Raw genomic sequence first — 12,286 nt, 5'->3', positions numbered from 1 at the left:
CTACGTGGCTCCAGCTCCTCTCACCTCCCTCTCGTCTAACTTTGCACGTCCCTCTACTTGCCGGTTCTGGGCAGGAACAGCTCCTAGGTTCAGGTCTCCGGCCTTTGCTGGGCCCTCTGTCCTCAGGGAGCAGTGGACGTGAGCCTGCGTCCTGGTCTGGGGCAGAACCCTCTCCTCAGTCCCTGCCCTCTGAACCCCGAACTCAACTCGGGCAGCTTCCAGGGCTGCCTCCCAGATGCTGTCTTCCCGGTGTGGGGTTTGAGGGGCTGCAGCCCTGCCAGGATGGAGCCCCCCGTCCAGTGGCCAGGTAGGGTCCCCTCTGCCCCCATTCTCTCAGGGAGCTGGAGCGTGAGTGCCAGGAGGGGTGGCTGGCCAGGAGGGGACACTTGCTGGCAGAACCCTGGAAGCCACTGACACCCTCTGGGACAGGCCCTGGCCCCCAGAGGCCACCCCAGCCCATGTTGACAGCCTGTCACTCTGTTAAGAGCCCCAGGTTTCCCTTCCCTGATCAGCAGCACCTTCCTGACAGCTCACAGCCAGCACTGTCCCCAGCACCGCCCCCTGTTGGGCTTGTAGACACTTTCTGGGCAGGAGGGTCCCAGGAGGGCAATGTGGGGTGAGAGCTGGCCCTGTGGCCAGGGCACAGGGAGAAGAGGCTGGCATTGGGTCATGTCCCACCCTGGGGGCTGTGTGGGTCCTTCGCCTGCCAGTCTCTTGGGGTACTCTGAGCAAGAGCTCCCACCCCAAACAAACAGGTGCCTTTGTGCTGGCGAGGTGCCCAGCTGTGGGCCTCGGGGGTTGTGCACAAGTGCCACAGCTGGACAGAGCCTGGGTCTCTGTCACCCTCACCAGGACTCAGCCGGGCTCCAGGACTGGGCAGCTCACCAGGGAGTCCTCCTGGACACTGGGACCCCCCTCCCCATCACCTGACTTGCTTCCCACTTTTTGGGGAGGACCCAGGCCACCAGCATTTCCTTGGGGTTGGGGTCTTCCCTGTGGGGTCCAGGTGGGTTGGGGACCAGAGCAGGTGTTCCTAACCCTTGAAATTGGGCGCCTGGGAGGGGCCTACACAGGCCGGAGCGGGGGGCCACAGGGTTTGCCTTACAAGGATCCTCGTGTCTGCAGAATGCATCCATTTAATAGAAGTTTCCAGCACTGACCGTGCAAAACCCGTCAAACAGTCACAAAAGAACCATGGTGGCAACCAGAGCCCCTTCTTCAGTGAGAAACCTCCACCCGGGAGATACGGGCCAGCAGCCCCGGGGGGCTGAGTTGTGCTTCAGGTCTGGTGTTAAAAGGGTGTCAGACGGCGCGGCTGCGCAAGTTCCACGTAGAGACAGAAAAAGGACATTGTCTGATTTTCTTCCACAGAGTCATGGTCTGCGGGCCCCTCTGGGGGTCTCAGGCAGCCCCACCTCCCCCCTCATATGTCCAGAGCCCGCCCAGCCTCAGCCAGGGGCTTGGCCAAGATGGAGACCCCCTTGCTTTCCGTCTCCTTCTGGAAGGGGCTCCCTTGCTCGCCTGTGCCTGGTTCTGGAGCCCCGTGTGGCCTGACTCCGGGTCAGACCTCACAGCTGAGACCAGCTGGGACCCACAGGGCCAGGGAGAGCGGCCCACCACCTGCAGCCTGGCCTAGAGCCGAGGGCAGGCCCACGAACTGGCCCGGGTGCGTGGCCATGAACATGGGCGGGTTGAGGTGGGCGTGGCTCTCCTGGTCTGGAGTGCGCTCCATGTGAGCCCAGTGTGGGGCCGGGGCTCGGCCCAGGCTCCTGCCCGCCCTGCATCCAGGATCCATCCAGGATCCAGCCAGGCTCCAGCCGGGCTCCCCGCCTGTCACCTCAGTCAGACCCAGTCACGAGTTGCGGTGCGTTTGTGTAGACATGTGAGTTGTATGGATCTGTAAAAACAGGTTAAAAAAGACTTCCGCCAGCTTCTTGTGGTGCCCGGGGCAGCCTCGCCCCCACCTAGGTGAGGTCTGCTCCCCCCGGGCCAGTCCCGGGGCAGCTCTGGCCGGTTGGCTGGGCCAAGTGACAGGCCCTTGCAGGCTCATGCATCACGCGGCTTGCAGAGTCGGGAGGGGACAGGGTGGTGGAGGGGCTCTGGGCAGCTCAAAGCTGCGTCTCATCCCGCGTCTCCGGGTTGCAGGAGGCCAGCTTGTTGCTACAGCTGCTCTTCCGGCTCTTGGGGCCGCTGGCCACGTGGGCCAGGGGGTCGGAGCGGATGAGATACCTGCGGGGAGGGCAGGAGGTGTGGGTGCGCAGGGCCGTCACACAGGTGGCAGACAGGCAGCTGTCCACACTTGCTCGGGTACAAGGTACTTACACGATGTCGTTGGGCTCCAGCCTCGTGTCAGGCGGGGGGTTGATGAGGACGTAGGAGAGGGTGTTCTGGTGGTCATTCATCTCGTCTGCAGAGGAGACAGGGCCCCGGCGGGTGGTCACCACTCTGCCCCTGCCCACCTCCGCTCTGTGGGGCTCGGAGCAGTGGCGGCAGCTTCCTCCTGGCCTCTCCAGCCATCCTGCCTGAGCCCTGGTCCTGTTGAACCCAGCTGGGGCCGCCCTCCCTGGCAGACAGCTGCCACACCCCGACCCTGCACAGGTTGGGTCAGCCATGAGGGGCGGGGGCACCAGTTCTGACCCACCCCCTACCTAGGCAGCTTGCTCAGCTGAGTCACCAGCACCTCAAGACGTGGTGGCCCTGAGCAGAGGCATCCAGCACAGCTGCCCACACCCGCCCACACCTACACGTATGCACACACTGGCACCACCACACACCCCCATCACCTGCACACACCCCTGGCCCAGCCCTCAGGCTCGTCTCTGCCCCACACAGGCCACCCCGTCCCTCCTCAGCCTTCCACTCTGGACTTGTCCTCCATTTCCTGAAACCTGTTCTGTGGCCCAGCCCAGAGTGTCTACCAGCTTACCCTCCTGGAGGGGGCCCTTGGGTGCACTCGGAGCCCGGGCTGCTGCCTGTCCTGGGGATAGCCCGGCCTCTGGCTCACGGGGTGTGACCCACAGGGGTGCAAATGGGTTCAGGAGAAACTGGTCACCTCCCAGGTGTCTTGCTGGCCACCATTCAGCAGTGACCTTCAATTAAAGCTTGTGGCCTTAATTTATCATCTGGTGATGTCTAAAGGCACCTCCTGACCCAGGACTGGGCCTCAAGGGGCCGCCCTCCAGAGGGCTCCAGCCCTGGGTGGCCTCTGCGCCGCCCCTCCCACCGGGAGTGCACCGGCCGCAGCCACTGAGGGACGGAGTTCTCCGGGGAGCGGGAGCGGCTGCTGTTGGCTTGTCTGGGTTTTGCTTCTCTGAACTGCTGAGTTCAGAGCCGAATCTGGTGGTGGATTCGGGGTCCCCTCAGGGGCAGGTGGAGCACAGCGTGCTTCCAGGGGAGCAGGCAGGGGCATGGGCTGGGACTTGGGGGGCCAACAGATACGTGGAGACTCTGATGGTCATCTGTGCCAGCCTTCACGTCTGTACCCAGGGATGGGACGCCTGCCTACTCGGCCCCCCCACCACACAGGTGAGTCACCCTGCCTGATGGCCAGGGCCGGGGCCGGGACCCTTTGATGGCAGCTGTGTGTTCTGAGGGGGTGGCTCCTGCTGGAGGCTAAGCATTTCCGGGGTGGGCAGCATGGAGCCGGCAGCAGCAAGACGCAGGTGGGAGAGGGAGGCGGCTTCTGAAGGCCCCTGGGGACCCCGCAACCCTGAGCACAGCCATTAGCTGGGCAGCCACTTGGTGACAGGCGTGTAGTCAGAACAAGTGAAAAAGGAAAGGACATGTCTGGGCCCCTCTGCTGGACAAGGGCGAGAGCCACGCCTGCCTTGCTGGCCCTCCCCACCTGGCCTAGACTCTGCTCCTCCCCAGGGGTGGACGGACCATGGGCGTTTCTGGGACTGATGGGCCTGTGGCTGGCCCGAGTGAGGCCAGCTTTGTGCTTCTAGGGCACAGGGCTGAGAGCCGGGGGCGGGGAACGCGGGGCCAGGCTGAGCATGGTCAGTCATGAGGCACAGACCCTGATTCCCTGGGATGGGTGGGCTTCACCATGGCCGCTGTGCTCTGGGCACTTGCACACAGGCTCCCGCCCAGCTCTGGCGTCCACTTCACTCCTCTGGAGCCCCTGCTCCGACCCCAGCCTTGCTCTCCTCCTCCATGAATTGAAGGTACTGTAGTGCCCCCCAGGGTGGCTGTGAGGAAGGGGTTGTGTCTGTGTGTTGGGGCTGGTGGTGTTTCCTCCCTCATCTGCATGCAGCTGGGGGCCCTCATGGATGGTGCCCCACCGGACACCTATTAGCCTCCCCTCTGGTTTTAGGTCCTGGCCCAGGCACCTCTTGGTGTCCACATGGTGGTGGCAGGGGTGCTCAGTAAACACCACCCAGTGAGTCCTGGTGACCCCATAGGGGAGGCCGTCCCTGCCCAGGAGCCATGGCAGGAAGCAGGGGCGCAGCCGGGTGTCGGAAGGGGGCTACAGCCATCCATTCATAGAAGCCCCAGGCTCGGACCCGTGCTGGCCTGGTGGGTCTTCATGAGCGGAGTCATGGGGCGCGGGGTGAGGAGGAGCGCAGGGCAAGCAGGCCAGCTCCCGGCAGCACCCCCGTCTGTGAAGTGAAGCACAGAGCTCACTCCTGGGCCTGCCCCTAGATGTCTCCAGGTCATTGCCAGAAACAGGCCCACCTGAGCTAACGCCTCCCTGGACTTAGGGCAGCTCTGGGCTCACCCCAACCCCAGGGACCTGGGCATGTGGGCTCCAAGCTCCCCCTGGGGCATGAGGAGCCCAGGGTAGGAAAGGGTCCCAGCAATGGGGCCTGTGGCCCAGGCTCTGCTCTGACCTCTGCTGGGGTCTTGGGGCAGGTCTGGGGTCTACAGGGTGTCTTCTTGGAAAAAACGGAGTCCAGGCAGCACCTGAGCCTGTAGACTATGAGAAATGGGGTGCAGACAGACTCTGCTTTAACTGAAGAGGGAATACCCTTCTTGAAGCCCCAGGCGGGGCATGGACGTCAGCAGTCTACCTGGCTTGGGGGGCCCTCGACGTCTCAGGGTGGAGCAGACCCCAAGGCCCCAGGCGCCAGCCCAGGCCTCACCACACCCCACCGTGCAGGGGCGTGGGCACCCTGGGCTGGAGCCATCTGGGTGCTTTCCGAGAGCTGGGTGGGCTTAGGGTCCTCGGGCATCCCCAGGGCCTGGCTGCAGGCAGACGCCTGCCTGTGTGGTCAGGTCAGGGCTTAGACGACAGTCGGGGTAAGGAGACTGGGGTACTGGGGTGAGCTCCACAGTCCGGGCACCGGCACAAACCACAGGCCCCCTGGGGTCCGTCCCGTTGGCAACAGGCCCAGAGGGGAGGTCAAGGTCCCTGCAGTGGGGCGGCCTGGGAGCACGTGACTTCCTGCCTGCGGGACCCTCTCTCGTGCCTTGTCCTATCTGCCTCCCTGGCCAGGGCAGGCGGCCACCAGGCTGACTGTCAGCATGGCGCTGGCAAGCCCTCTAGGCCAGACTCCGGCCGCCGGAGCAGAATTACCTTGCAAATATCCCAGGTTTACCCGATTCATGACATCACTGGCTGTTAAATTTGCTACATCCTCTACAGAACACACAAAAAGAAGGACAGACAGAAACAGAGAGAGAGAGGTCAGCAAGCAGTGCGGAGGTGGCAGCCGGCACAGCAGGGTGGGGGCAGCCAGCTGCACATGGGACCAGCGACCGCCAGCTGAGAGGCCTGTCTGTCCCTGACAGAAGTCGGCTACCAAGCTCGGGTGGGGGCTGGCGGGGGGTCTCAGCAGCTGAGGGGAAGGCTGCGGAGGTGGGTCCCTGCCCTAGGGGTCAGCCCGGCTGGAGTCTCAGTCTGCCAGCATGCAACCTGGGGCAGTGAACACTGGGAACCCCACTTGGAACCTCAGTGGTCAGTGTTCTACCCAGAAGGGGTGACAGCACCCACCTGGGGAAGATTCACTGAGAGAGGACAAAGGTAAATTGTGTGGCGGGGAGAGGCTGGGGCGGCTCTCGTGGGCCACCCGTCCCCCTCGGGGCCAGGTGTGCACAGCTAGCAGACAGCCTGGCTGGAGTGACCCTTTGGCAGCTTCTGGGTGAAGCCTGAGCTGCCTGGTCCCACTGGGAGGGGGCTCACGGGCCCCTGACCCAGAAGGTGGGGAGGCTGGGCACCTCTGGGGGACAGAGCCAGGCCTGGGCGGTGGGCAGAGTCCCCGAGATGGAACCCAAAGGAGGCCAGAGCCTCCACTCAGCCCAGGGCGTGGACAAGGCCGGCCAGCAGTGGGAGCGTGGCCTCTTGGCCCCATCAACAGAGGCAGCATCTCTGGAGTGAAGGAGGAGGTGAACGTCTCTCCTCTGGCCCAGCCAGGGCACCCCAGGTCTGTTCATGGTCAAGGTCACCAGCTTTTCCCCAAAATGAGCTACAGGGTGAATCTGCCAATTATGAATGCCTGGGTGGCCCTGCCCCGGGGTAGCAGGAACAGGGCGGCCATGCCCCAGGGGCAGCCAGGAAGCGTGCCTTGGTGCTGGGCCATTCGACCAGCTGCCCCTGACCTGCCCCCACCGGACCTCTGGCTGCTGGGAGGGGAAGGGGAGGGGGGCCTGGGTCTCTGGGGTCTCCTGTTCCTGTTCCTGTTGCAGGGCCCCTGCACCCCTGATCCCAGCAGGACTGGCCAGGAATGGCTCATCAGTCCCCACCAAGGCTTGTGCCCTTGGCTTTTGGGGAGCCCCACAGTGGCCTCCTCGGGGGCTGCTGCGTGCCGGCTCGGCCAGCTCTGCGCCCGTATCTGCAGAGCAGAGGGGGTGAGCCCTTTCCTCTCGGGGCTCCTGCACCCGCCCCAGCAGCGGAGCTCCGACAGACATGGGGTGGGCACCCCGTGGGCTGGGCCAGGCCGGCAGGCGGGGCGGCCTTACCATAGCCAGTGGTGGGCAGCCCCAGGTGCTTCATGCGGTTTTTAACCAGCTCGGAGAGCTCCTGCCGCTCGGAGCGCTGGTACAGGCTGAGCCGCTGCTGGCTGATCCACTCGGCCGCCGCCTTCCCCGAGTGCCGGGGGCCCTTGCGGCTCAGTCTCCGTGCCCACGGCAGGCTCTTGCGCCGCAGGAGCGGATGCTCAGCCGGGTCGGCGCCTGCTGTCTGCCGGCCGTGGGCGCTGCCGCCGCCGCCGCCCACCCGCGAGCCCCAGGGCCCCTTCACTTCCCGCGTGTCCTCGCAGTCCTCCACGCTCACAGAGACCTGGGACTGGCAGGCAGGAGGAGTGAGGGCCAGGGGAGGGCATGCAAACAGAGGACTGGCCGGGGCAGAGGTGGAAGGGGAGGGAGCAGGGCGGGGAGGGGTGCTGAACAGAGCATGGGATGGGACTCACAGAAGGGGTGTGGGGAGGACAGTCACAGCCCCCGGAGGGTCCCCAGACCAAGGGCGTGAGTGCCTTCCTCTCCAGCTGGGGAGGGGGTGCCAGGCCAGAGCCTTTCTCCTGAGCCCCAAACTGTCCACTCAGTAGCCCTGGTTCCAGGTCTGTCCCTGATTTGCTGGTGAGAGAGGGCACCTCCCTCAGCCTCTGGGCCATGCATGTCCTGACTTTGTCACAGGAGGGCCACCTCCTCTGTGCCACTCAGTTGCCTCATCTTGGCAGGGGGGTGGGTGGGGAGAGCTGGGGCGGGTGCATGGTGGGCTCTGAAGCACCAGGGCCTTGGGTGGCTCGGTGGGGGTGTGGGGCTCTGGGGGTGATGTGGGGGCCTGGGGGCATGGAGGTTGGGACAGACAGTGGGGAGGAAGGTGCACCCGCCAAGATAGGGGCCGTGGCCTGAGGTGCAGGTGGCACGTGGTGGGGGGAGCCCGGTCTTCCCATCGGGCCTTGTCCCCACCTGTACGCGGCGGGGTGGGGGGTGAGGAGGCCTCTGAGCTGCACCTCGGCCAGCACATCCTGGGGACCTGTTCCCTCACCCCCTCCCAGGCCTGGGGTGAGTGTGGGCTCAGGCAGGACTCTTGTGAGTTAAGTGAACCCACGTGGGCCCAAAGGGGCCACTCACCTGGGCCCTGAGGTCGTGGGGCTGCAAAGGAAACCAGGGCAGCCTGGGTACCTGTGGGTGCTTCTGTCCCCAGCCCCCAATGCTGCCCAAGCCCTCGTGGGCTCAGGACAGTGGGCAGGCCGATTTCCGTGGTTCTAGCTGGTAGTCTGCGGCCCCTCGGTGCTCTGGAGCCTCCCCTGCCCCATTGGGGGTTACAGCCACCCAAAGGGTGCCGCACGTGGACCTGACCGTGACAGGACCTGACAGCAAAGGCCCAGATCCCCAAAGCTAGAAAGAGGGGGCTGACCCAGTGGGAGCCCCCTCCTTGCAAACCTCTGAGGTGGAGAAGACGTGGCACTGGGTCCTGTAGATACCGATGGGGATCTCGGCGCTGGAGGAGCACAGCTTCTGGAAGAGGCGGCCATAGGTGCGGATCCACAGGTCATCCTCGGTGATCTTCATCTGGAACGCGTAGGAGCCCTGGGCTGGGCTGGCCTCCCTCCCCTGGGCTCCCCCCGGGCACAGCCTGCCACCCGCCCGGCCGGCCCAGGGCACTTACGGCACAGAGGTAGCCGGAGCCCGGCGTGGTGTCCAGGCCCAGCAGCAGCCTGGTGATGGGGATCATGTAGTCTTTCACAAATGACTGGAAGGAGGGGTGGCGGTGAGGCCGGGATGGGGGCCCAGACCGCCCCCCAATCCCAGGGCTCCACTGGTTCCCCGGACATGACCCCAGCCTCCCATGCCACCTGCTTGCTGGGCCCCCAGCACAGCGTGCCCAGCAGACAGAGCTGGGCAGCCTTCCCTGGCCGTGGTGATTCACTTGGTCAAAAGGGATCAGAAACCGAAGGCTGCTGGGAGGCGACCCCAGCGCAGCACCTTCTGGGAGGAAGAGGACGGGGGACGTTTAGAGGTGAGCCCCTGCTGCTCCCGGGGCCCAGGGGTGGGCGCTCAGAACTTGGACTGGACATCGGCCAGAGACCAAGAGTGGCTGGGCCCCGGCCCGGCACCGCGGGTGCCTCCCTGCCTGCCTCCCGCTGACCTGATACAGTAATGTGTCCAGCATGCTGATGCTGAAGACGCGGCCGGCGGCGAACGGCAGGCGGAACATGAAGGCCAGGTTGGAGCCGTTCTCCCGCTCCCTCTGCAGGACAGGGGCTCAGGCTGGCTGGTGCCCATGGTCGCGGGGCAAGCACCAGCAGATAGCTGACCACAGGCCAAGTGCCCAGCTACGTGTCCCCCCAGACACTCAGGGGCCAGAGTCAGGAGTAAGGGTTCGGGGCTCTGATGGGAAGAAATGGGGACTGTGCTTGGTTTAATGCCCTACTGTTGCCACTCTGGCACTCCTAACACCCTTAGTAATTTGATCTTGGAATTCGTGTTCTGTAAGTGAAATCGGGGAAGGTGGGGTGCGCAGGCAGAGACGTGTGTCTCGTGGTTCCTGCCTCCCTGCATACACGGCATTCACGAGGCTCCACGGCCCAGATTCTGAAGGCCCCCCATGTGTGATTCCTGCTTCGGCTGCTGGAACAAGTTACCGAAAACCCAACAGCTTAAAACATCACACATTCGCGCTCATGGTCTGGAAGTGGCAGGTCCAAGTGGATTTCAGGCCTGGAATCAAGACCGAGTCCCTCAGGCGGCCCTCGAGGGGAATCTCTTCACCACCTTCCCTGGTTTCTGGAAGTGGATGTCCCTCTGCTTGCGGCCCCCTCCTCCACCTTCACGGCCGGCAGTGCAGCACTGTCCCCTCTGTGACTCTGACCTCTGGCCTCCATCTTACAAGGGCCTGGGTGATGGCGTGGGCCCCCCCGGGTGTCCAGGGTCATCTCCCACCTCAGGATCCTTAACTGAGTTGTTTGTGTCCCATACTCTGTGCAGGTTCTGGGGTTGGGACTTGGACATCTTGGGGCTGCTGCCCCCCCTGCATGAGGCAGGCCTACCACGGAGGGGTGGGCTCAGAGCCCAAGAGGCCACCCTTCCCACTGGACCAGAATGCAATTCAGACAGAAAGAAGGCGAGATGCCCAGGTCACCCAGGAGCCCGCTGGTGGCCCTTCTCGCTGGCGCTGCTTCCTTCCCTGCAGCTCCCTTGCTGCAAGCACTGATGGTGGGACCGACAGACGTCTGGGCAACTGTCAGCAGGGAGCTGAGGGCACTCTGGCAGCACTGCTGGTGTCCCTGAAGGTGTCTCTCTGCCCTGGGCTCCACACCTGATCCTGGCTGATGCGCCTCATGGGGTCCCCAGGGGCAGAAAACTGATTCCAGCTCTGTCACTGCTCCGCTGTGTGACCTAAGGCACATTACTCCCCTCTCTGATTCCCAGTCCCTCGTCTGTGCTGGGACGGGCACATCCCTTCTGGGCAGTTCATAGAATGGACATGGTTCAGGTTTGAGGGTGGTGTCACCTGGGTTAGAAGTTTCTGACTTGACAGGCAGCCTCGGCCCCCCACATGGCCAGGCCTGGACCCTGCCTTAGGGGATGATGCTGCTCCTGGACAATGACCGTACCGTCTCTTGGCTACATCTGAGCCCCCATCTCTGAAGCCCTCTGGCTGGAGGAGGGCAGGCACCCAGGCCTCCCGTGGCCCCCAACCCCCAGGGCCCCTCAGCCCCTTCATTCACTCCCTCCAGGCTCTGGTACAGGCTCTGAACCCCATCAGCTCCACAGGTCGGGCAGGGGAGGTCGGGCAGGGGGCCACTCACCTTTTCCAGTTTGGAAAGAGCCAGAGAGTAGCTGTCCTTGGCGCGGAACTGCATGAAGCGCATGTTGGACGGGTGGGTGAGCTCTGTGGTGATGCTGAGGCTGGGGAAGAGCCTGGGTAGGGGGAGGGTCCCTGGTCACGACGGGGAGGGGGCTCAGGGTCCCTGGTCACAGACATGGGGAGAGCTCAGGGTCCCTGGTCACAGACTTGGTGGAGGGGCTCAGGGAGGGTCCCTTGGTCACAGACTTGGTGGGGGTGCTCAGGGAGGGTCCCTGGTCACGGTGGGGGAGAGGGGGGCTCGGTGCATCTGCCCTGCACAGGAGCCCGCGGCGCCCACCGGAACATGGTCTGCACGTTGACAATGGTCTTGGCGTCGGCCATGTAGTCCTCCTCGGCGCTCATGGTGCTCTCCTTGTCCACCACCACCAGGTTGTCGGCGTAGATGATGCCACACTGCAGCAGGCTGTCCAGGCTGCAGGGAGACTCCCTTTGGGTGCCTGGTCCAGCCACCGCCCAGAGGCAGAGGGGAGAGCAGGGGTCTTCCCTCTGAGAATGGGAGTGGCCCACCGCCCTGGGCCCAGCGCCTTACTTGTCCACGGAGCCCTCCATGTAGTAGACCATGGGGAAGCAGCAGATGGCCTCCAGGAAGTGGTGGTCGGGCCTGTGGGGACAGCCGGTCCTGGAGCCACCCACCTGACCCGCTCCCGCCACCCATGTCCAGCCCGGCCCTGACCTGGATGAGAGGCCAATGGGGAGGATCTTTTTCATCCCAGGGGAAACCAAGGCCCCAGGGGGCAGGATGGCCAAAGCTGGACTCTGGGCTCCGGGCTGCCAGGACTGGGGGTAGTGGTGCTGGGTAGGTGCCCAGGGGCTCATGGTTGTGGGGCCCCAGCTGGGTCGGGGAGACTCTGAGGGAGGATGATGCAGCATCCCTGAGGGCCTGAGAGCGTGGGAAAGGGCCAGGGGCCCACCCGCACCCCGGGCCCTGCCGGCCTCCCCCCCAGCCCCCCCAGCCCAGCTGGCCTCACTTGTTGTCCAGCAGCAGCACGATGGGGTTGAGCTCCCTGCGGGGCCGGTAGTAGGCCCGGAGTGGCACGATGAAGTTGTACAGTCCGTTGCCCGCCATCTCCGCCGAGACGATGATCAGCTTGTTCTTGAAGCCATAGGCCTTGGCATCTTCGTAGCTGTTGTGCTTGCAGCCCTGGGGGAAGACGTCGAGTCAGTGAGGGAGGGGCAGGGGAGGGACGGGGTCTTCAGCCACACGGGCCCACCACGGCCAGAGGCCACCAGCCCGCCAGAGAGAGCTGGGGCCGCGGCGGGGGAGCTCGCGTCCGGGAGGGAAGGGAGGTGTCTGTGCAAGCACGTGGTCTCAGTAGATGCAGAAATGGACAGAGGTCTCGTGTGTGCGTGTCTGTACACATGTTCTGTCCTGGGTGCGTGTGTGTTCACACTTTCCAGCTCTGCATGGAGAGGCCCAGACGCACAGCTGCAGTGCACACACCCAGGACCCAGGTGTCATTTTTAAACATCGTTTCCACTAAAGGGAGTCAGGATTCTTGGAGAAGTGGTAGGTTCCAGGACTGGGGCTGGGCA

The 12,286-nt window shown here is 64.4% G+C and overlaps 1 protein-coding gene across 21 annotated transcripts in view; it reads right to left on the bottom strand.

The window, feature by feature from the left end:
- Nucleotides 1-1,122: 1,122 nt before the first annotated feature.
- Nucleotides 1,123-12,286, bottom strand: part of KCNT1 (potassium sodium-activated channel subfamily T member 1) — a 54,253-nt gene continuing 43,089 nt past the window's right edge. For 5 of the 21 annotated variants that reach the window (XM_064490680.1, XM_064490679.1, XM_064490673.1 and 2 more), the window contains 12 exons: nucleotides 11,722-11,894; nucleotides 11,283-11,354; nucleotides 11,031-11,165; nucleotides 10,695-10,806; nucleotides 9,032-9,133; nucleotides 8,552-8,635; nucleotides 8,326-8,454; nucleotides 8,014-8,034; nucleotides 6,901-7,225; nucleotides 5,519-5,581; nucleotides 2,323-2,407; nucleotides 1,123-2,229 (listed from right to left, as the gene is read on the bottom strand). In XM_064490680.1, coding sequence (XP_064346750.1) covers nucleotides 2,109-2,229; nucleotides 2,323-2,407; nucleotides 5,519-5,581; nucleotides 6,901-7,225; nucleotides 8,014-8,034; nucleotides 8,326-8,454; nucleotides 8,552-8,635; nucleotides 9,032-9,133; nucleotides 10,695-10,806; nucleotides 11,031-11,165; nucleotides 11,283-11,354; nucleotides 11,722-11,894 — 1,422 coding nt within the window. In that variant the 3' untranslated portion in view covers nucleotides 1,123-2,108. Of the gene's footprint in view, nucleotides 2,230-2,322; nucleotides 2,408-5,518; nucleotides 5,582-6,900; nucleotides 7,226-7,370; nucleotides 8,035-8,325; nucleotides 8,455-8,551; nucleotides 8,636-9,031; nucleotides 9,604-10,694; nucleotides 10,807-11,030; nucleotides 11,166-11,282; nucleotides 11,602-11,721; nucleotides 11,895-12,286 lie in introns of those variants that run through there. The other 16 variants (XM_064490671.1, XM_064490672.1, XM_064490666.1 and 13 more) reach the window with 12 other exon arrangements.

Source organism: Camelus dromedarius, chromosome 10 (genome assembly GCF_036321535.1).
Source record: "Camelus dromedarius isolate mCamDro1 chromosome 10, mCamDro1.pat, whole genome shotgun sequence".
Classification (NCBI taxonomy): domain Eukaryota; kingdom Metazoa; phylum Chordata; class Mammalia; order Artiodactyla; family Camelidae; genus Camelus; species Camelus dromedarius.
Note: the sequence above shows the minus strand (reverse complement) of the source record. Positions and strands in the feature narration are given on the sequence as shown.